At 41.1% G+C, this 25475-nt stretch overlaps 1 protein-coding gene across 1 annotated transcript in view; it reads right to left on the reverse strand.

Annotated features, from left to right (window-relative positions):
* The window catches only part of PTPRG (protein tyrosine phosphatase receptor type G), a 408755-nt gene that overhangs the window by 158608 nt on the left and 224672 nt on the right, over positions 1 to 25475 (reverse strand). Inside the window, exon 4 of the mRNA XM_055804321.1 lies at positions 24911 to 25059. Coding sequence (XP_055660296.1) covers positions 24911 to 25059 — 149 coding nt within the window. The remainder of the gene's footprint in view (positions 1 to 24910; positions 25060 to 25475) is intronic.

Here is a 25475-nt window from a genome sequence, read left to right on the forward strand (position 1 = left end):
TGAAATAGCCTTAATTAGTTGTGATGGGAAGTAGGCCTTGAGATAAACATTGCATAAATAATTCACATCCTTCCATCTGGGGAACTTCTTCCTGAACTGCAAAGTGTCTCCAATCTGAAATGCAATACACATTATTTTAGCAGCAACTGAAAAAAATGCAGACTTCTTCCAATACACGGCATCTGGAGCAGAGAGCATCTGCTATTCTGGAGTTGAATGCGTATTTTAAGACATAGTTTTAGAAAGTGTTTTTGATTCTAGACTAGAACATTCTTTCCTAACACATGGCCCTCCACAGAACTGGTCTCCACTGTAACCAGATCTAACTTTAACATCTTGATCTATCTGTGGAAATTCACATTTCCTATGCTGTCCCAAATGCAATATGTAAAACCTTTTCTTCTCTTTTCATTTACAGTGTGCTGTGAAGGCAGCACCTAAAAGACATTTGGAGACGGAGCTGTAGCACTTTTCATACTGGATTGTGATATATGACCTAATGGTCTAGTATCTGCACTTACTGCTTATTCATTTTAAGAGTTGGTCTCCTGTCCAGGAACAGCTTCAGGAACAACTTTTCCCCTGAGGACTTGCTGCCAAGATCTATTGCTGGCAAAGGCACTCAAACTGGGCCCCCTTGTTATAAGAGAAAATATGTCCGATTGAAATTCTCTGCAGAATTTATGGCAATTACTGCACCCTGTGCAAAAAAAAAAAAACGGGGGGTGGGGGGGGGCAATGACACATGGAAGCAGTGAAACCACTGAACTCATTTACACTATTTGATTTGATGCTATAAAATTCACCACGGAGAACATGAGCAACCACAGCTTCTATGTGGTTATCTTCTGGGTGTTCTGCAAATGGAACTTAATAGCCCATCACAAATTATTTTGTTCTGATCACATCCTATATTCAGGACAGGTACTGACTTTCCATGTGGGCCTGAAGGAAACTTAGATATCTGTGCAAGCCAGTAAAAGTAAAGTTTTTCTTTAAAGGTATTATTCAGGAGAGATCACAACCTCTGATTAAGTGTTGCTATAAAAAATGAATCTGTGCAACAAAACCATCCCAAATGAAAATGCATTACCTAAACATGACTTTAAAAAAGTATATATATATTTAAATCAACAATAATATTCTTAAGGGAAACTGCTAGAGACATACTTATTGTTTCTGCCTATTATACAAAATAAATATGGAAGCATAATGAAAGAATATATTATGCTTGCTTGCGTTCATTGTCATGATTTTTATAGGATCAAATCAAAGAGACAATGGAAATGAGTTCTGCAGTTTCACTATGCCTTCTGGTTATCAAGTGATAAGTTCCTAGCTGATGGCCATTTTTTTTTTCCTCTTTTAATGCAGACTCCAAAATAAAAAATTCCAACAGAGTGAAACTTTCCAACAGAGTGAAACTTTTAAAAATAGATTTTCTTCTCTCTCTCCAAAAGCTTACAAATGATCACACTCAATGAACAGGGTAGGATAAAATTTTTGTAGAGGATTCAGTCGGATCGTTTCCTTTTCATACAGCAAAGCACAAGATACCCTGGGACTGGACTCAAATGGCAGGGTTGACTAAGTCTGGCCCTACCCACTCTGAAGTCTGCTACACTTCAAAGATTTCTCCTGGTTTGGGTAGCTCTTAAACCTTGAATACAGAGAAGTGCTACTAGATGAGTCACAAATCATTTAACAGGATTCTGCTCTGCTTCCAGAGAGTCACGAGCAACGCTTGCAGATTTTTATACCTATCAAAGAGCATCAGAAAGATGCTGAGATTCTCTAGCCATGGAAAGACTAAGAAAGGCAACAGGGATTTGATATGCCCGGAGTTCTGGTTGCTTGCTCCCACTGAAGCTCATGGCGAAAGGCACGTAAAACACCTGAACCTTTCACACATCCCCCCATGTAATTAGTAAAAGGCAGCTTGAATTAATTGGATTGCTCTATTATTTTCATGCAAAAGGGGGAGAGACAGGAAAATGTGATTTTCAAACCACAACAGCGAGTCAGGGTGACTCAGAACAGGTACCAATTAGAAACAGCAAGTTCATGTTTTGAAACTGCCTCGATTCCGCTTGGTGACATTTGTATTAAAACAGCGTGCCAAAAGAGGATGTGTGCGGAGCCTCTTTTAAGTTTCTTCGTTCTCAAAATCTAAATCTTCAACACTGAGAGCCACTCAGCAGTTTCAAAAGAAAAAAAAAAAAAAAAGGAGGAAAAAAAATAAAAAAAGAAAGCCTTCCACACTCACTTTGCAGAAAACCCCCAAACCACAGAAAAACAATTGCTTAGAACTTACATTTAATGTTAAGGGCTATTCAGGAAATACAAAATGTTTTTTTTTTTAAATGTTTAACCATATAAACAGTGACTGAGAAAGCATTTCTTATTAAGCATTTTTATGGTTACAGCTACTCTGCTGCTGAAAAAGCAACTACTTATAAAAATAAAGCTAATATTTATAGGCACTATAGCTCAGGAAGGGACCTCTTTTATAAGACATTTACTGCAGCAGCCATCACAGCTGAATCATGTTATTGCACAAAAATGAGGGTTTTTTTAAACTCAGGCTAACAGCTTTAAGTAAATAATAACATATGAAATTAACTTCCAACAGTACTAAAAAACAGAATAGCAAGGACCAAATCTGTGAGACGCTGATCATCTTCCCACATGGTAAGTGATTGCCATGGGGCCAAGAAGTTCGGAACACTGTGACCACCACAAAAGCAGAAGATTTATGGAGCTGCATAGACAATTAACAAATTACTGTGCACAGCACACCTCTCCTTGAGTGGCTGCAACCCCAGTGAGTTTGAAACTCCCCTCCTCATTACTCTCCCCCAGTATAAAGCCCTGGATGCAACACATCTTGTTTTACAACCATCATGAAGTTCACCAGAAAAAAAACCCACAAAACAAACCACCATCACTGTTCTCCAAGAGTTATGCCCTGATGTTCTCCTCTCCTTGGTAACTGCCGGCAGCCTCATTTGTGCAAACTTCTGTTCTACAGCACTCATTACAGAAAGACCTAATTACAGAAGCAGGGAGTTACCCTTCCAGACCTAGATGGTATGACCTTTAAAAGTTCAAGGTCATACTTCAATTCATCTAAAGTCCGCAAGACTATTATTTTACTATGTATGCACTAATCAAAGCCATGCTTTAGGATTTGGCAGACAAGCTGTTCTGTCTATCAGAATAACTCACAGATGGTATGTATGTGACACAACATATTCATCATGTTATATTCTTAGTATATGCAATTTTCCCCCTTGCTAAATTTTCTGGCATTCAGCAAGGGCTCTAAGAAACTGCTGGTGCCTTGGAAAAGATACCCTTCCAGCCTTGTCTTTAAATTAACTGAATAAAGAAAGAAGCTAAAGGTTGAAGAAACTCATTCTCCTGTGTAATTGTAAAACATACTGAATTTCATTTTTTACCTTAGGTGCTATTTTTTAACTTCTAGTTTGTAGCTCATTGTTTGTTTTCTACTCTTCAGTTCACATATTGTACTTTCTTTTTACTTGATGTGTGCCATACTGTTTTAGCTTTTGCTCTTACTTCTGCTTATTTATGATCCTTTTTTGACCAAAATCTCAGTAAGATTTGCTTTAGGGGCATTTTTTTATCTTTTTTTTCCAGGTAGTTGCATGCATAAGCGAACCATTAAAATTGAATCAGTTCAGTGAATCAAACTGAATGACAACACACTAAAATGAGCAGAAACATGCCTAAAGCAACAAGCAGATTACTTATTTTACTTATTTGTAATGTTGCTTTCTTTTTTCCTCTCCTCTAGTTCTTTTGACGACATACAGAACCACATATTTTTTTAAATACGGAGATGAGTTTTAAATCCCGCATGCCATACAGATTTTATAAAGGCAAATGCACAAAGGGAAGATGCACCCACACAAGGTTAAGTTTCGGATGCTGGCCCAGCAGCTTATTTTAAAGCTCATCATCTGGAGGAGGTAACCAGCAAGCACAGGCAAGAGTTCATGAAGATAAACTTCCCGCTCCCAATTTCTCTTGCTCCTATTACATCTGTCTGTCATTTACTCCCACTTTGCTTGTGTTTTAGAGCCTCAAGAACAAAAGTCACCTCTATCACTGATCCTTGTTTTGTACAGTGTGCCAGCTTGGATTAGTCCTTGTTATAGGAGGACAAGAGTTGAGAGAAAAATAACTGAAAATTAGGTTCTCTGCCTTGGAAAGAACAGACCAACAGCCAGCAAACAAGCCAGCACACTTTCTGTTACAGAATGATAAATGTCAGTGCCATGGTCAGAAATTTTCAGTGGTTTTCACTGTTTTAGCTTTTATGCTGAAAGCCAAAACATTAATAAAGCAATTGAAGTAGTAGGCACAGAAGTTCATGAATGTCAGTAGCAAGGTTTCACATATGTCACTTTGCAGTAATAAAAGACTTCATATATAGTGCTAGGACTGGATGTTACTATTTTTATTTTTTATATGAGGAACTAAGGACAGGAATGCAAGCAAATGGAGGAGAAAAATGAAGGTAATTCCAATTAATCATTTCCCCTAGTGACATTTTAATGCATTATTGTTACAATTATTCTAAAACGTCCTCAAAGGATCATCACACCAGCTTTTCCAGACTTCATTTTTCACTGAGTGAAATTTTAACAAGCAGCCTTTCTGTAAAGTTTTCATCTTTGAAGGGGCAAAACCTGTTCATTCCTCTTCCCTTTGTGGAAAATAGAGCTACTACATGCACTGAAATATCAGGTGTGTTAAGTTACAAGGGCCTCTTTTAATTTCCTTATATTTTCACTGGCTTGAGGTTTCCCCTGCTTTGGTTTCTTTCTTATTCACTCCCCAATGACCTTCTTAAATTCTGCAGTTTCAGAAACCAACTTAAAATATGGCAAGACAAAATGTATCAGCCAGGCTGCGGGGGGATGGAGGAGAGGTGGTGTGGGTTTTTAAGCTATAAAGTTACTTTAATATTTTTTCCATTTTACAACATATGAGTAAAATAACCTCCTCTGTCTCAGCATAATTAGTTCCCCAGTCCTGGCATGCCTTAAGAGCCTCGTGTTGTTTGGGGTGCTGTTTGCCAGGGAACACTTAATATTCTCATCTATCACACGAATCAATAAAACGCAACCCTGTTTTTCACAAGGTGGCAGTGTATTAGGAAGAGTCATATGGGCTGAGTTAATTTAAAAGTAATAGACTGAAATTGTCCACATTACTTTTATTGAACTGACAGAGCAGGTCCAGTGCTGCTAAGAAATTAATCCCATTTCACGGAATCACAGAGCAAGGCAGTAAAAGTTACTGGTTTATCTTAAAAAATAATAATAAAAATTAAACTTAAGCTCTGATTTTTACTTCCAGAATATGGGGATTTTTTAAAGACGCTACTCAGGAAATGAACAGGAGAATTAGAGCTATGCCAAATCAACCATATAGCCATTGGGTTAAATTCACATTCACATCAGAAAAAAAGTCTCCCTGTTGATTACCAAAAAGTCAAAGCCTGAAAATTAACTTCAGGCACCTTTGACATGTGAAAGCAAGGAGTGAAGTTCCCATAAATTCCCTTAATCCTCAGCAGGAGAGGGCCTCTTCAGAGGACAAATTTTCCCAAGGACTCAGTGACCCTCGGGAAGGTGTCAGTTATCACTGAATGAAAAGGAAAACCAAATCAGGGCAAAGAGTCCAACGTTATGGATGCTGGTTTGGTCCACCTACCTGAGCTGGTCCGAAAAGGACAGAAAACCAGCAACAACAAACTCTCCCCCAGACAGAGCAGGCAGGATGCTTGGTGCTGCATCCCCTTGGGAGCTTTCTGTGAGCGATGCTAACTCCCCCCCCCCCCCCCCCCCCCCCCCCCCCCCCGCCATCTCCCAGGTCCACTCTGGTTTGTTAACGGTTTTGTACCTTTAACATGTTTTAATGTTTTCTCCTGAACAGACTTTTACAGTGCAGGAGACAGAGGAGGCACTGTGCCAGCGAGAAGCATGGTGAGCACTGCAGGACAGAAGCATTATCAGGATCTGTGTCAGCAAAGCAGATTCCACCTTTGATAATACCTGTTTTGTCATTACTGGACCCTGGCTAGGAGGCTACCAGGCAGGAAAGCTTCACTGCAGCATATGGTGATGTGCTCATTACAGCTACATCCCCACACCATGCCCTGAAGCTTCGACCCTTGTTTTCCTGAAAGTTTAGTCCTCAAATTGATAAATTTCCTCAGACGTGAAATTAAAATCTTCAGCACCAAAAATATATTTGCATCCAAGGATACATGTCATTTCTCATACCCTGCTATTTAAATCATTTGACTTTGAGTGAGATATGGGAGAAATTTAAGTTTCAGTACATTTTAGTCTCCATCATGTCAAATTTACAACCCTGGAGTAAATCACACTGCCAAGACAAATGTCTTCACTTAAATCAGATTTGTTGCTTCCTTCCATACTTCAGAACATTAATAAAATTGGAGTTCCAGTTCATAATAATAGTTTCATCTTCACTGTGCCAGGAGAACCACAAGAAGTTCACAGGAACCTTAATTCACCCGCCACATACTCACTTCTCTTGGTTAAGGAATTACAGGCCCTCATTTTTATTAGCCATATGTACGTGTGTGCATCTCACTCAAATTCTTCCAAGCATATCAGCATACACACAGTTGGTCCAGATATACTAAGATTTGATTTAAATGTCTCCTCTAAACACTGTTCTTATCTTCAGACCTCCTGAAGACTGGAGGCGTTAAAAACAACAAAACAGCTCGCTGGGAGAGGGGCAAAGGCACCTGAAAGCAAGCAAAATGGCAGGAATGTTTACAGCTCACTGAAATTACTTTAAATTTCTCCCATAGGTAAAAGAAATTTCTAACAATTGTTTTTCCCTGTCATCTCTCCAATACCTCTTACATCTGCACTCTCAAGAGAACCAAGTCCCTCTTCCATTTCTGGATCTGACGCGCAAATACAGGAGCTGCTACCAACGAGGATTAAAGATCCAGTCCCTCCAGTAAATGCAAAGGACAGGAGTGTTTCATGTTTCCCCATCGCAGCACCACCCTCCGACTCCAGTCAGAGGCCAAGGCACATTGCTTTAGTCTTTCTGCAAGATTAAAAAGCAGACCCCCACGGAGGCACGTGGCGATGAGAGGGGTGGCAACAAGGGCACGAACCGCACTCGTGTGGCAGCAGTTCACAGGGCAGAAATCTCCGTGCATGAAAAAAAGGGTGTCACTTGAAGCTGTTGTTTTCATCCACTGCTTGCCTAATCATTATTCTTAAACCTGAAGACTAACATGGATGGGGCAAGCGACACAAACCTGCCTTTCTAGCACATCATAAGTAACATGAATGCATCTTCCTAATTGCTACCCATCCAAAGCCCCTTTGACACATGTGGCTCTGGCATTACATATGGCTTGTCAAGAGCCCTCCGTAATGGGAGGCACATGTCAGTGGAATGTTGCTGGGAGCTCTGTGTGATTCAAAACGCTTACTGCAGCATTATTACAGTAATCTTTCAGCATGCTTTTACTCCCCAACCTCTCCCCATTTTAACAAAAACAATTCTAAGCCTGTATTAACAACAGGGTTTAATGAAAACCATACATTTCATGATGAGTGTTTGGTCATGCATGGGAGATTTGTTTGGAATCAGGATCACTTCTCTCTAGGAATATGACAAGAGATTAAATCATTAAAAATGTATAGCCTGTAATTAGTTTATCATTGCCAGAATTGCAGGAATATTTTCCAACATAAAACCAATGCCACCAGCAAGAGATCATTTTGAAAGATCAATGTTGCTGAGATATCAGAAAACAAAGTAATTAGGAGACAGCATGCATGCTGTTCTCCTCTGTACTTCTTTTTTTTACATATACATACACACAAACATATATATAAACTGTATTAGCCCCTCCTTATAAATCCAATGGGATGGTTTCTGTAAGTCACAGAAACAATATTAATGATTGTCTTAACTGACATGGTGATGTGACATTATTTTGAAGCACCACCATCTTCTGAGCCTTGAGGATTTATACTAACTGCATATTTCTGGAGAAAGCAGCACAAAGCACCACAAACAGGATCTTCGTATTAGTTAATTATGGCACTGCAATATTTTCACCGGAGGCATTTTAGAAATAAACTGCAGTACAGAGATGCTGTTTGTATTGCAATAGTTAAGGTGGTTTCAGACCATAAATTATAAACCTCATTTTTCAGCGTTTATGACAGGGCTATAAAAAAGGAACCAGCCCCAGCCAGTTTTCTTTTATGACACAAAAAAATTAGCTATTTGAAAGCTATACATTTATGCATGAGTTCAATGGTTTCAAATGATTTTTCCCCTCCCACACGCTCCCACTTTCAGTATGTACAAAGCCATGGCCACATTTGATGGCCGTTCTCCTCTTCCTCCATACTGTGCCCCATCCCCTCAGATGCATTACTGCTTAAAATCAGATTCTTTTGTTTTTCAGTGGGAATTAGCAATCTTATGTGAGTCAGCATCCCTGGACAACTCTCTGCAAGTATTTAGCAAGGAAATATTAAAGCTGTCATTTTCAATATGAGGTTCACAGACCCCTGGGGGACTAATTTAAAGGGGTCTGGAAAAGATAATTAAGAAAAGTCAGTCTACTGTCAGTAGGCTTAAACTCACTGAAAAAGGGCCTACACTTCAGCAGGAATATGTTTAGGAGACTCACAAATAAAAAAAAAGTTCAAACCTGCACTGAAATACTAGATTATTTTTTTCCAAGGAGAATATGAATTTAAAGCAGCATAAATGGTTGATGTCAGCTTCCAGCACAGTTTTATTCAAAAGCAGATGTCAGCCTTATAGGCTCAGAACTTAGATGCAGCAGCCATAGCAGCATGTGCCAGCAGCCTTCAGATGCCACCTCTGCCTCTGAGAGGACCGGTGAATTTTCACCATACCCACTCCTCCACTGCCAAGGTCACCACTTCACCAAGCTGTCACCGAGCACTCCACCTCCTGCTTGTATATACGATCAAGCAGAGGTAAACATCTCAGCTTAACACCCTTCTGAATTGAAATGGAGTTACTTTCTGGATCTCAGTTGCTTTGGAGTTACATATCAGAGGAAGAAAATGTCCTCCACTTTTAATAAAAAACAGACTCTGTCCATGTCTCATCTCAGCCACCCTTTGTCCCTTTGGAGTCTGGCGGGACAGGCTGCCTGGGAGAGATCTTTCTCTTTTTAGATACTTGTTTGCACAAGAGAGCTAAGCTATGAACACAAATAGTGGGTTTTCTTCTTACGTGCCAAAACCCAAACCAAAGTGGTACACAGTGCCAGAAGCTGAGATCAGGCTCCTTCTGGACTAACAGTTGTGTTGATGCTTGTGGGCTTGACTTTCAGGAACTGAGGAAGCCACTATGTATTGACCTGAAAGGCTTTGGAGCTACGTGCCAAGTCACTTTGCAAATGGGGCACAAGATCCTAAGTCACTTTATGCTTTTTTTTTAATTGTTTTTCCCACTGCTCATTAATATTGCCAAAGAGCTCTATGATATTCAGTTGGAAAGCTTTAAAAATGCAAAATGTTCTAAGATAATCAAGTAAGTCTTCTAGCATACAGTTTGGTTTTATGTGTTTTTCATGCTCATAGTGCCGAACCGCTCTAGGCAACAATTAGTTTGTAAAAGATAATATAGTAGGTAACAGTAAAAATATAATAATTTTTCCTGACCCAAAAGCTGCAGAGATCTAAAGAAAACCAGTTCAGCTGACAGCCTGGAAATCCTTTCCTGCTGAACTGGGATGAAACGTAATAGTCTTTCTTCCTTGCAGTTACACTTTCACTGCTAAGTACTCCTTCAGTCGTGGCCTAATCCTGGCTGCCATTAGGTACTCACCCCCAGGGGTGCAACCATCGAGCCTGGCCAGCCAGCTGCCCAACACACAGTGCCTGGCCACACAGCTTCCTAGTGTGATGGTAGAACACTACCAAAACAGCATCAGGGTAGGTAAAGGTTGTATCCTCACCTTGCAACAAGTAAGCAACCATGCTTGATTGTCTTACTTGCCTCTCTGTCAATGGAGACCGTGAAGACCCCTGAAAGGCTTTTCTGTTTGGGTTATGCATTCCAGAATTTGGCACGTACAGTGGTGCCAGTCCCGGTGGGCACAGCAGTGCCCTCCCTCTCCATCCTGTTGGTCCCTGCGCTCAGCAGAGCTCTGCAAGAAAAGGTGCTGGGCAGATATTGGGGGAATCAGCTTATTTTTAGCAGCCACATCTCTGCTCCCGCTCCCTCAGCAGGTTACCTGAGATAATAATGCCCATGTTTACGAGGATATTTCTAACGGGAATAACTGAATCCATTAGTCAACTTGTGAAAACATTTGCAGTTAAAAAAGAAAAAAAAAAAAATCACGCTCAGCAAGAAAATCTTCCTCCCTGTTGTGGCAAATGCACGACTGCTATTAACCCCAATGAGAGTCACACGCTTTGAGAACAGCGAATCCCTGAGCGTTTGGCTACAGCAACACCCTGTTGCTGTACAGAAATACAAAACTGTAGAAACAGTAAAACTTACAACCCAGGCTGGTACAGATATGTGTCACCAAGACTTTCTAGTCTAGTCTCTGCATAAACATCCTTGATTTATATATTTTATATATATATATGTATGTATACATATATAACAGAGAGAATGTGGAGCAAAATCACTTATCAGGTATCAGTTACAACTTCTTGAAAGGGATATGACATCTCTGTTTGAACCACACTAAGTACTTTAAATTGAGATATCGAAACCTCTTCAACATCATTAACCTGGACTGAAAATAATCAATAAATAATCATTTTGCGTGTAAGTATGAAAGGCAAATGTCTGATACATTTATTGTGAAACCCCTTTCTGTACTAATGGTTGCCATAACCTAAGGGATCGATTCCATTATGGATATTTACACAGTGACCTATTAGGAATACACGGAAGTATCATTTTTTACATTGATTATCCATCCTTAAAACAGATAGTAATGTATACTTAAATGCATAGATTGCAAAAATAATTTTTAACCTTTATTACATACTCTTTGTTGAAAAGGAAATCGTTTGAGCATCATGGTACGAAGGACACAATTTCAATTTGTGTCTTAAGAGCAGTGGGCAATTATGAATGCATGTAAGAAAAAAACCCCACAAAACACCAAACCATCTCTTATTTGTAATAGTTGGGCAAGGGAGTTACCCAGAACACAAACGTTTCTAATCTGAACCCAAGCAAACAATACAGACATTGCTGGGGAACCAGAAAATAAACACACATTAAACTTTTACAAATTGCATTGCTGTTTGGAAACGCCTGAAGCAAAATCCCCCTTCTGAACAGCTCCAACAGAAACCAGCGTAAACTCTAATAAATATGCTTGATGCTGGAGGCAGCGCGTTTTAATTCGACAGACTTGTCCCGTGTCCAGTTTCCACAGTAAATAGCAGGGCTACTGGGGAGATAACTGCAAATCCAAGCATGAGCCACACAAACAGCCTAAAGGTCACACAGAAAGGCACCCGAGGGAGACCACCTGCAGCTACAGCCGGCTGCCACCCCATGCCACAGAGCCTGCCCGCTCTACCGCACCCATCATCTGTGCCACCAGTGAAAGGAAAAACCTCTGCTTTCTGCTCCATGTTGAGGGGGAAAATCTGTGGCTCCCAGGACCAGCTGGGAAAGAGCAGCTGGGAACTGGAGTAAGGCAGCTGTAAAGGGCAGGATCCTGGTGAGTCAAAGGCTGCCTCAGCCCCGATGCTCCCCACCCAGAGAGGGAAGCAGTGATGAAATACTGTGGCCCCGCTGAGGGGACATAAAACATTACAGACCTGACGATGACGATCACCGCTATCTGGGCATAGCTGGGAAAAATGGAGAGAGTTTAACCTGGGACAGCAGGTCCTCTGTAAAAGTGAGGTCTGGTTGTCTTCAGGTTAGTTTTACAGCCAAAGAGGACAAATGGCTTCTTTTATTTGGCAGTAACTCTGTGTAGAGCTCTCGCCAGGAAAAGAGAAGGAAAAATAAACTAAAGACTCCCAATACATTTAAAACAGGCTGTCACTAGGTTGAACCAAGCCCCAAAGAAGGCACGTAGTACCCGCTCTTAGCAAATTCACTTACTGATTATCAAATCAATTTAACGATTTGCCAAAGTGCCCATCATCCCTCAAGGCCGCTGCCACACCTGTCAACAAAAACCAGGCGCTGGCTCCTCTCTTAAGGACATAACACGTGTCAAATTGAAGGTCCTATTCAAATTACAGCCTCCTGCCAGTTCTGATCTCCTCTTCCATCTTTCACGCCATAATCTGCTTAAAATGAACAAAATCCCACCGGTTTTGAAAGTGCTAAACTTTCCCCCTCACAGTGAGGCCGGCAGCATGGTGGCGGCGGGGATGGCACCGGCCCCTCAGGCTGCTGCGGGAAAGCGCCCATCGATACCGAGACAGAGGTACGAGTCATTTCTCCCGGGTGCTCAGAGGGCAGTCACTGTTCTCTCCGGTTTTATCAGAAAAAAGGATTTCTTTGTCGTTGATGTTGTTAGATAAATAGGTGTTTTTCAGCATGAGCTTCTCCCTTGCTAGAGACAGAACACATAGGTGGTGCAATCACAGAAACAATACTGCCCTGCTGCACGTCTCCTGACCTTCACAGCAGCGCTTACTAAAAAGAAAATTTTCAGTCCCATTTAAATTCTTTCAAAATGCATATGTTTGGGGGTATCTGGTGAGTCTGTAACAAAGGAAACGGATCGAAATCTCTCGCCGTACTTACATACGGGGTTCTTATCTGCATAAGCATTATTTCAAGCATGCACATGCTATTTCTGTGTCCTGGGGTGTGCATCACAATCCCACAAATAATTCCCCACAACGTGAAGAGATGTGGACCAGCAAGATACACTACCAGAAAGAAGCAGCATTAGGTTTAACCCAGTGACATTCTGGCATTATCAGCCGTGTGAGAGCCTGGGCAGAATCTCAATCTACAAAAGCAAAATCTCAGCTGTGCCCAGCTCCCCCTCCTCTCCTCACCATGAGGTCTGCAGAGCCAGCACCACAGAAGCTTTATGTTTGAAATACCTCTTGCACAAAATGCCGTGCCATTGTAAGCACTGCAAACTCTCAAACCTGTTCTCTGTGAGGCCCCATTTTAATCTTTTGAGCATCCTTTCTTTTTAAAGCATAAGCAGATTAAGTTTACTGAGCATCCTTCTTCAGCAATCATGGCAGATGCATTAAAACACAGTAAATGAAGAAGGGCCAAGAGACTGTAATGAATGCATTATCTCAAATCCCAGATTGCTATAACTTTACAGAAGTAAAGAAATGAACCTAAGAACACACTTTAAATACTGTTTCAAGGATAAAGTATTGATGTATTGATCTTATGAGTGCTATTATCAGATGGCTATCTCTGGGTGTCAGGTGAATCCATTCACTGCTAGAAAGACAAGCCAGGCTGTCAAGGCCTGAAAATTATCCTTGTTAATTATTTCTCTCTTACTGCCCTTTTGCAGTTCCAGCTTCTGACCGCTGCCAAACTACTCCTTGCAGTGTTACCAAAATGTTTTCCACTTTTATCTTGATCATGATGGGAAAAAATCTGAACTAACTCTGCTAATAATACAGCAATATTAAGTCAGAGATCGCATCTGGATGTTTTGCTTCCTCAGGTGTTAAGCGGGCTAAAACATTTTGCTCGGAAGTGTTCTTTGAAATGACAGTTTGCTTTTCTTCTACAGAAAACATTAATTTCCTCTTATACGGTCTCACCCTTCAAACTCCTCAGAGCTGAGCCCCAAACTTCAGCTTTCATGTTTCATGTATATTTCATATTTCTTTTTTTTTTTAAATAGACCAACACAACAGCTATTGGAGCTGCAAGCATCCAGAAATTGTTGTTTTAAGTTTCTTGAAAAACTAACTTTTAAGATTTGAATCCTGTACCCTGGAAATACAGCAACTGCTTTCCAGGCTGTGCCCCGTAAGGGGACAGGCAGCGCAGCGCACACATCCCCTATACTACAAAGGGAAGAGGAACAGGAACGTTGTATCAGAGGCAACATAAGCAACATCCTTTTTTAGTTTTGACCAATTTTGGGTCTTGGTCTTGCTACTACTAAACTGTCTGATAAATCACCATATGGTTCAGTGGGAGGGCTAACAGGCCTTTCATAAATGGTATGCCAGCAACAACAGCATGTAGCTTTCAGCATTACTTAGTAAACAGCATGTGGTTTAACATCACTGACTGATATGATTGAAGTTATTTACTTTGGGTATTTCCTGGAGGCAAGGGCCCCTCAAATTTTTCCTAGTTAAATGGGGAGCAAAGGGAATATTAGATGAGGTTGAGGAGAAACACATGACTGGTTTTGAGGATGGGTGACTCCATTTATGTTCAGGAAATAACAGGCTTTACTTTTACTCTCTTGAAATTTAATCTTTTGAATGCAGCTCATTAAGTGAGTGGTCACATTCCTGCCTCCCGGACAGAATAAGACCTCTCAAGCAACGAATTTCAAATTAATCTTTTTTAAAACCTCCTTGTTATATCTCCAATCTCCTATTTTGAAGTGGATGTAATGACATTTCTTTTTCTTAGGGCCTATTATGGTCCTACCTGGTATGTGCCAACACAAGACTTAATGTGTCACTCAACTTTCAGCATTCCACCTTCTCCTCAAGAACACTCACCTGCTCTAAGAGGATCTAGACCTTAGAGAAAGGAGAATAGAATTTCCCACTAGCCAAGATTGATGAAAAACTAAAGAAGTTTCCTCCTCTTTTCGAATGACTTTTGTAATTTTGACTACCCATCTGTGGGTAGTTTTGCATTTTCAGAAGTTGAATCTGCTACTGTTTGAAAACATTTGAGCACTGCATACAGGCATTGGGTACTGAATTTATCTTATTTGTAGGTACTACCATCCTGAAGGAACGGAAAGGCTTGACGTAGGAACAAAAATCAACTAAGATCACCTTACAGCAATCCAGTTAAGGTAAAGAGCAAACACAAGCGGTGTTGCAGGCATGAACTTCAAAACACAGAATGTAGTTAAAGCTCTATAAAGACAAAAATGACAAAATTCTAATCCGTCCCTGACATGATCAAATCCCAAAGATCTCTCCCTGTCCATAACAAATGTGTGACAGATCTTGTGCTAATGCATATTTTTATACTCAAGTTACTGCCTGAGAAGTGCAAGGTTGCCTCACCACCCTTGATTTTGCGTCTGAGAGTCTGTTCAAAAATCAGATTTGCCCCCAGTCCCAGGGAAGAATGATTCATCCTTAAATTATTAAGGAGACACTTTCAATCTTCTTTTCCTGGACAATTAACAGTCCCCTCTGGAGAAACTAACGCTCTTTTGGCAGAGCAGGTGCCATTTTCTGTGCTTGAACAAACTATTAACAAACTGTTAGCCCACTGCAGGGGGAAAAGCTTTTTCCTACTCAGTAATGCTATTTCTAATTCTGGTGGGAAGCCAAAATTTGTATTTCTTGCACATGTGTAGATCGGGAGCTATGTTTTATAAAAAAAAAATAAATATATATCTCCTGAATGGTCAATGGACAACAATATCCCAGCCCTCTTTGAAGGATAAGATTACAAAGGCTTTCCTGCCCGGGCAGGGAGCGCGCTGCAGGCAGCTGCAGGCAGGAAACAGGGGGCTGTGCTTTCCTGGAAATAGGAGCCCGCTTTGCCTCCCCCCTGGAGCCAGAGGAGAAAGGAAAGCTCCCTCTGAGGACAGCCAGCTTAGATGGGATGGTGATAGAAAAAGACATTATTGGCCTTTGGAGGCATGTGCTGAAAAGCCCAACTAATTAGACAACACAGAATTTTGCTTAATAAGCTGGGTAGAAAAATAGGGAGCAGGAGGACACATGTATTCAGGGAACGACTATTTTCCCCAGATTGTTTTTTCTTTACAGAAAGATGAGTGCTGCGTGTCTCAAACCATAAGCAAACGCATACCTTTTTTTCTCATTTTCAACCACTTGATTGTTATTTCATTTCTACCAGACGGCAAACTCTTGCTGCATTTTAGATCCTTTTTCAACTTTAGTTAACCTTCCCATCCTGTCTGGAAATACAATGCCTGCGAACTGCGGAAATAACAGGGACTACACTCATATTGCTGCCTGATCTCTTACATCATGTGAAGCTTTATCATAGTAAAAACAAAGCAATTCACCCCTGCAAAGCCTGTGGTTATAGCAGCAGCAGCATTGCTGTATCCCAGAGCAGGAATTCCACTGGGGCAGGCACTGCACAAACCCAGCAAAGAGACACGCTTTGTCCCAAAGGGCTTTTAAACTCAATATAAGAGACAGCAGAGGCATTCAGGTGGGAGGGCAAGAATGTAAACATGATACTACTGATCAAGCACAGTCCGCAGTGAATGTATTTGACAGCCTGTCTCCCCCTAGAATTAAAAAGCCTTTCAGTGACCTGCATTATGAAATCAATTTTAATGAAAACCTTTTTGGACACACGAATAACCAAACAAGAAGCTACATCCTTCTTTCTGGTTTACACAAGCTTTTGCTCATCCTCCTCTAGAAACCACTTATGTAACATGTGATAAAATGGGGGGGGGGGGGGGGATTAAAACCTGAATAAATGTACTTTTTCTAACTGCAAAAAAACATATCTAACTTAATTTATTCTCTTGGCATAAAATTATAGCAACTGTTTAGAATTCTTCAGAAAAAATACCCACCTAAAAACCAAAAATGCAATCAGTAAAGCACCAGCATAATAGACAATTCAAATATTTTCATGCTTGCTGCCTTAAATCATGATTAACATTGGTGAAATCTATATTCACTGTTGAGACCCAGTGAAATGACTTCCATGGGAAATACTGCCCAACAAGCTACCAACAAGCCCATTAACCACATTAAGGTTTTGTTTTGATTTTTTCCATGCCAAGGAAACATTATCACTTCTTAACACATTTGTGCAATGTTTCTTTTTATTTCTCCCCCCCGCAACGTTATCCATCTTTGTTATTTGCAGAGGGCCTATTGGAATAACTACGAAGGGTCATACATCTCCAGGGGAAGATGCCCCAAAGTCCTAGGACTGTTAGACTTGCCTGACAGAATGGGGCAGTGCTGAGCACTGGTCAGACTTCACGTGTTTCTAACCAGTGTCCCAGGACCCTTGAGTACAGCCGACCTGGTGCAGTATGGCATTGCAAACACACCTGACCTGCGTGCTCGGTGCACCCCTCCACGTGCTCAGAGCCCTCAGCCCAGAGACACTCGACTGACCTGCAAGGCACCTCTCTGTAAGCCTCACGCACCTCATGGCTGTGCATTTGACTCTGAAAAAAAAAATCCTTCCTGCACCTAAGTTCCCAAACTTAAAAAGCTAGGAGCAATGTCGGAAAACCCAGCTCCTTGTTTAAGCCTGAGGTGGCCGTTTCCACTGAGAGCAATAGAATAACCCTCTAACAACTGCAGAGTTTCTTTCTGCAGCGTTACTGGAGCCCCCGTATCCAGCCACACTAAATGAAGGGGTGCTTCTGTCCAAGATGTATCTGCACAGAGGGATGCTGAGGTTCAGCTGACTCCTTGCCTCACCTCTAACCTGGCTTATAAAGCTTCCACCACAGCCTCCCTGCCTGAACTCACCTCCCACCAGCACTGCTGAGGGAAGGAGGCCGACATGGACATGTCAGAGGAGAGGTCCTGTCAAACGTCCCTTTGAGTCTATCAAAGCCTTAGCCTGGTCCTTACAGCTAAGGCTAAACGAAGCCCCCTCCTCATAATAAAACACACTTTACCTTGCAGAAGCCTGCAAGATACTCTAACGTGGTAGCTTCCTAACATGCTGAAGCAGCAGCAATAGCTATATCCTGCTGTCCTCTTCCTTCTCCTTACATAATCAAGTCGCTATACCAGAAGAACAGAATTTAGCAAACTCCCATAGATACTTTTTTTTCCCTTTTTTTGCCACACTGAGTGCCCACGGTGAATACCAATAAATCCAAGGGCCTAAGTACCCAGTAAGCTCAGCACGTAAAGCTCACCTTTACAACTGGGGAGAGACAGTCCCATTTTTCTAACTCAGACAATCCCACATTTCAAGTAACAATCCTATTGAATCTGCTACCTTTCATTAAAGTAGCTCTTACAACTCTGTCAAAATCTCCAACCTTTGTATTGATTTTTTTCTCCTATTCAAAATAACTCTCCTTTACAACAAGAACTAGCTGTCAGCCTCTTATCTCTTATTTGCACCCCATCTGATCCTCCTTCTCCTTGTCAGTCTTTCCAGACTCCAATTAATCATGTAGAAAATCAGGGATTTATGTTAAGAGAAATGTACAACTCTTAGCTCATCATTAACATACTGTAATTGCACTGTAGTGCTACTGCCTCTGACCTTTGCAACTAGACAGTGGAAATCCTTTGGGGAAAGCAGGACATTCCCAGCCAACGTAAAAAGAGTTATATCTGGTTTGTGTTACTGGATAGTTATTTCAGAATAAAACTCGGGATGCACTGTAGCATTCGCTAACTCACTCCAGAAACTACTGGGGCCTGGCAGGCCACAGGAAGATGCTGCCATAAAACCAAACTGCTGTTACATCCCTAAATTTTGTTTGGGTCTCTACACAAACAGTCCCAAGATATGCTAACCCCTCCACTAAACATATTTTAATTTCAGACCATCCTCTCATGTTTCTACTTAATTATCATGGGGCATTCACAGAAAAGATCAGCCAGATGGAGACTAAATATTTCACTACTACAAGATGAAGCATTCTGCACTAAAATGGAACCTTGATTGCAATAGTCATTAATTAAAGTCTCAACTGATTCTCCTGTCAGTATATGGGAGGCACTAAAGACAACTGCGAGGAGACAGTGTATCAGCTGCACTAAGGAAAACAAAACAGTAAACCAGACTGTTCTAAGATGACGTTTAACTTGCACTGCTCGTGGTCTTTACAGTGCATCATGACAGAAACTCAGCCATGTGTTCAATATATCCATCCATTTTATGTTTTAAAATTATGACATGCTGCTTTCCTGACGATGAGAAACCCGAACAAATTTTAAAAGCAGTGAAGAGCAAAGAAGAGTAAAGTGAAGAGCAAAGAGGAGTAAAGTCTGGAGACTCCTGGATTAAAATCTTACTTTACTGGAAAAAAGACAGAGCAGCAGTTCTGGCTTTTTAGCATCTTGTATTTTTAGAGTATTTTATGGCTATCCAGACCCCTGAACACTGTGGGGAAAGGGAGACAGAAGAAGGTAAGAAAACAGACCGAAAAAACCATGCTAAGTGTCACCTGGGAGGGGAAAGAAAAATAAAAAATAAAAAAAAAATATTAAATGTGAAAATCCCCAGACCACCTCCTTGTCTGAATGATTAAGTCAGGGGTGTTGTAAGAGATGTAGATGGAATAAGCAAAGCATGCTGAATTCCCTGGATGCTCTACAGCACAGACAGCAGGAGTATGGATCCAAACTCTCACTCAGAGTTCCATCAGCACATCTCCCATCAAAGTTACTGGGAGATCGAAGTACCCCCTGTAACTGTGGATTTGATCCTTGGAGGGAGTATTACAGTAACATTACTTCAGACAGAGTCTCTCACTGATATATATTCCCAATGATCCTCCTTAGGTTCCTCCATCATTTATTGACTTCTACTTTGCCACATCCTGCCAGATGGAGGCAAGGAAATTTGAAGAGCAACTAGTAAATGAAATATAAGGAAATAAACCCAACACTAGGTCCCTCTTTCACAATTAGTTTTCACTTGTGCTTGAAGCCAATACCAGAGATCTTTGCAAAATTACAATTACCAGATATGCTGGATGCCAGAAATAATAAACCCAGCTGCAACACAGCAACATAGGGTGTTAGTGCTCTCCTGTATATCAAGAAAATACTGTGATACATTCACCTTCTAATGTCAAAAAGCAAGCACAAATCTAAACAGACTTACAAATGCACCAAGAGTAAAACTAAAGAACAGAAAAGGCTTCAATTCTAACATTAAAAAGCAAATATCCCCTGCAATCAACAGATGGACAAAAGGTTGGACACATACTGTAAATGACTCCATCTAACATTCAGGATAAACCAAAAACATTAACTAGTCTCAGTTTATTCCCTGTAGTAAAGGGTTCTATGCACTGGATAACACACATTTCTTCTCCATTAATGACATTGATTGTCTTCTGCTTATGATAATATACAACAGAATTTACATGGCCTAACGAGAGGTAGCATAGCACACTGATAAACTTTGGCAAGGAGATCTGAGCATTCAAATCAGAGCAACTAGCTGCAGATCTAGACCACGCCAAAGTTAGTATGTATATTCAAAGGGAAAAGAAGAAAATCAAAGAAGCAGCAAGAACAAAGACACCATTAGAACCTGGAAAGTCTTCTAAGAAGAACACCTAAAGAAGAGCAAGAATTGTTAATGCAAATGATTGTTTTGTAATAATAATTTAGTAAAATGAATCTATGAACATAACATAGAAGCTCATTAATCGACATAAAAGGGTGTTAGCTCTTCATTTTCTGCTGGGATGATTTGTGGGGTTTTTGTTTGGTTTTTTTTTTTGTGGTTTTTTTTTTGGGGGGGGGGTGGGATTGGATTTTTATTTTATTTTTTTTTAAATGAAGAACTCGAGATCTCCAAAAACATGCATGTTGGCACTTGTGGGTACAAAATCACATTGCTATTTCAGGAGCGAAGTTGATGTTCCTATTACCAATTTGGCCTAGACAGTGCAAGTTTGTTCATGTAAGATTAAAGGGATGAGGTCTCTATGGCATATTGCAGTATGGTCCTTGGAATAAGATTCTCATTTACTAAATAAATTACTGTATAGTACTGTATAATGGTGTTCACATTATAACTGACAATTAGCGCCATTAAAGAGAAAGCTCATAAACAGCCAAAGCTCACATCAAATTAACACAGTCATGATTAAAATCACTCTTCTGATTTCTGCTCTTCACAGAAATAATCAGCATTTTACATAAAAATGAGTATGAAGCAGCTAAAAAAAAAAATAATCAGTTATGCTGGGACGGTGGTACTGAGCTCCACCAGCACAGCACTGCCACGTCAGCAGTTTGCCTGCCTATGAAATATTAAGCGCCGGGTCTCCCTCCTAGCAGGCAGCCCGCATGGTGTTCCCTGCCTGCCGCAAGCTCTGCACCGGCAGGGCTGCTAACCGGTGCCGTGACACTGGAGATTAAAGCACTGCAATTACTCCTCTTGGCTCTAATGAGGGGAACCTGGGTTCTCTCCTGGCCTGAGGGAAGCTCATCTTTTTAATTTTAATTTTGTCACTTCACCATTTAAATGGTTTCTAGCATTTGCATGTTCATTTATACTGCCGTGACTTCAGAAAGAAAAAGAAAAACCTGAGTAATTATAGTGGAGAAGAACAATAACAAAATACAAAGGAGTCAGCAATTCATTAAAATTTGGAGAATGCAATGTTAAAACCTTTTCTTAAAGAAAAAAGGAGAGAGACTTTTTCTAAACTGGCACAGAGCCCATGCCCTCATTAGGATTTGCACTCCACTCACACAGACACACTAATGGTATCACTTTACTCTTTAGCACCACAGCACTAGTGCCTGGCCTCACCCAGATGATGGTGCTAAAAAGGCAAGAAGGAGGGGGGAAAAGAAACTTCAGGCCCATGCTGACCAGGCCTGGTATCAAACTGGAATCTTACTGTGGATGAAAGTTTGAGGCATGTGGGCATCTCTGTTCATGAATGTTACTGCAAAGACAGCCAAGCTCATAAAGGCTTCTTAAGGCTCAAGTATCACCAAGGAAAATCTAATCAATAAATAAGCAATCAGGACCACATAATGAAAGAACACCATTATGTATGTCCATGGTTTGAAAAGGAATCACGATACGCTACATATGCATGAAAGTAGTGCAAGATAATATGCCTTTGATCCAACATGCCTTTAAAGCAGGAAACAAAAGGATGTTCTCATATATCTTACCAAGTAATTTAACATATAAATCACAAAAAAATATGATCCAGATGGGCGTCAATGAAGGAAACCAATTAACGTAGACAGCCTTACCATCTGACACTTTAGTTGTAATAATAAAAACGAAACAACATGGTCAAACAATAATGCTCTGTATTATATCTGACGTTTGTAATTAGTTTCTGCATCCTCTTCAAGAAAAAAAGACTATCAGCAAGCACTTTGTTTCCCAGAGGAAAAAACATCTAAACTTCATGCGCTCAGAGCATAGCCTATGGATGAAACTGATCTATCTGCATTCCCTTGGGATGTGCTCTGGAACTAATGGGTTTTGCATAGTCCACATCTGGTTGCACAATTAGATTCAGAAAATGCTTCCTTTCAGCTGCATCACCACTGTAACTGCTGCAGACCTGGAATACCAATATCTACATGCTCCTTAAAAGCTTTACCTATGTCCATGGGCTCAGAATAACCAGAATGATTTGGGCTTTGCTTTCTGTAGGATAGGATTTTGGTTTTTTCCTTTCCACAGCCTTCCTAGAAATGCCAGTTCTCAAATGAAGTACAGTATTTCTGGCACAGACCTCCCAGCATCAGGCAATTAGGGTTGCATCAGACAGTTGCAAGCTGAACTACAATTAGCATTACAAATTAAAAGCTCCACCATGAATACATGTACAGTTACTGTTTGAGACATCTAATCCCAACTATGAGGATTGTTGTTGCATGTGTCGGCAAGAAGGACTCAGTGTCATCACCTTAGACTATTCAAAATCCACCCATGAAAATCCTTTTTAGCACATGTTTGGAATGAAATTTGGAGTTCTTGTGTAGGAGGGTAGATAGCATCACAATGGGGAAAGGCTCAGTTTGAAAAGTGTTCTTCCTTTACAAAATAGTAAAGGAAGGGCAGTAGGAATTCTGCTAATGCCATCGTACCCAGGAAAGCCAGAGAACAGAGGTTTGTGTCATTGCAAGGAATACAAATAACTTGGAAAACTACATTTTTATTATTAGGATTAACACTGAACCCATGTGATGCAGCAATTTATTTTACACAGCATTAATAAAAAACTGACCTAAATTGTGAAAGGCAGTCTCTCTTCCCCACACACACCCACTCTTCAATTTTAAAGTAGAAAAAAATAGTATTCCAAGAATACTAAATTCTTGGAATACTAAAAAAAATTAAATAAAGAAAATGAAGAATATTTAAACCAAAGGAAAATTATTTCTTAGGAATTTCCTTTTTTCCAAACTAAAATAGCTTCCATTCATCAAGCCAGCATCAAATAGACCTGGCATTATAAGAAAGGGTTTGTGAAGTGGAAATACTATTTCTGACACAAACAAGAAGGCCCAGGCTCCTTTACCAGCTCCACTCCCTGAAATTTCAAAAGGGGAGTTGACTGATTCCATAGATTTCCTGAGTGCTCCTTCTGCCACCCAGAAATAAGTTTACACATACCAGTATTGCCAACTGAGACAGACAGGGCAGCAGGACAACGCCTGGGCCTTTCTCTATGCGTTCAGGAGTGGCTCCACATGAGAAATCACAGCTACCTCAAGCCAGAAGCTGTTGCAGCAGCTCATTAAAAAGGTGATAAAAAAATCTGTGCCTCTCAGAACATCCACCATGCAGGTTCTGAATTGGGAGACAACAAATGGCTTCTAATTCTCATGGGATGGGGCAGCTGGAGCAAGAAGCTGGAAGTTGGAGGTTTTGGTCATACAGCAGAACCTATTACAATGTCCCTTTGATCTTTGGAAGTCCCTTTCCACCTCCTGAAAAATGTGACGTGGCTAAAGCCACATGGGACGAATTACGGCAAGCTGGAGGCTGAATCAAATTCTTGCAAGACCCAGCTCACAAGCCAACCATTTCTGCCCACACATGAGCCTTATGGGCAAGCGCAGCCCCCCACGACCCGCCACATCCACATGCCAGGCTCTGAAAGTGCTTATCTGCCTACCCACAGGCAAAGGTAATCCCAGATAACATCTGTTTTATCTCACCATGGAAAACCTTGACTATAGAGTAGAAAGTATCAACAAACTCTATTGACACAGAAAACACTGCACTGACGACAGAGCGACCTAGGACTATTAGCCACCAGCCAAGACCCAACTGCTCCTCTACAGCAGTAGGAGTCCACGGCGCTAGGGCCCTGCCTGCCACCTGAAGGCACGTCCTTGTGGCCAGCTGCAGCCCGTGGCCCAGTGCCATGAACGTGGCCGCGTTATGCAGGGTGCTGGCTCCCGCTGCGGCACGGCACTGTGTGATAGCTGGGCAGCTGTCAGAGCAGGGCTGGCCCCGGCCCAGCAAACGCACGGCTGTTTGCACAAATCCATGTAGACGCCCTGTTAGTACAAGGCAAGGGACCGCGGCTGACTACAGGTAGGGAGAAGGCCATACGTGTGCAAGGAAGCAATACCAATGAAAAACAGTGGTTTCAGCACAACGGCTTCCAAACCGCTGCTATTTGTTTGTAAGCATCATGGGAAAGAAAAGATTTGGAGGACAACGAGGTCACTTTGCGGATATTTGCAAGGAGATCCTCCCACACATGGAAAGCTTATGGGAGAAACAAGAAAAGTGGCTGTTTGCAACTTAACCCATGGGACACGAGAGCTGGCAACACTAGCAAAGCAGAGCTCAGAGCTGACATTGCAAAAGCACATAAGAGATGATAGATGGAGTACTGCAAGGGCCGGAAGGGCCTTGAGAGCGATATGTTCACTGAAGGAAACATTGCCCTATTTCACAGTCGTCTCAAACTACAGCAATACATTCTGATTTTATTTTTTTCAACAACATAAGCGCATGTCTTTCCACTCACCTCAACAGGGAACCTCTTGCCATTGATGCTGTGCTCAGAGCCAGCTGATCCGTTGCTTTGACCCCAGTGAAACTCCACTTTCTCTGCCTTGAATCTGCCCGGCAACCCGGCACCACTGACAAAATAATCATCCTTCAGCAGGATAGCAACTGCACACACAGAACAACGAGAAACACATTCTTAGCACAGTTTTTCTGAAGCATTTACACTTTTTGCTCATTACATTAGAATACTTCTAATGTAAGTAAAATGTCGGGTCATCTTTTTCCACTTTACAGGGATTGGTTTACAAAAAAAGTCTACAAGTAATACTGGCTAATTATGGAAGTGATTATGAATTTACATAGACTACAGAAAATCCTGAAGTCCAAATTTCTCAAGGACTTTTTGTCCTCCTTATTGAACTTTGATTGAAATTTAAACAGCAAACTCCATCAAAACCTGTTTATCGTGGTTCCAGAGAGTAACAGCTGACCATGTTCCTTGGCCTTACAAACCACTGAAGGTCAGTAGCTCACAAGTTAGGTAAAGAATGGATCCTCTGGCTGTTGGATTTCCTCTGTTT

The sequence above is a fragment of the Falco peregrinus genome, chromosome 5, assembly GCF_023634155.1.
Source record: "Falco peregrinus isolate bFalPer1 chromosome 5, bFalPer1.pri, whole genome shotgun sequence".
Classification (NCBI taxonomy): Eukaryota; Metazoa; Chordata; class Aves; order Falconiformes; family Falconidae; genus Falco; species Falco peregrinus.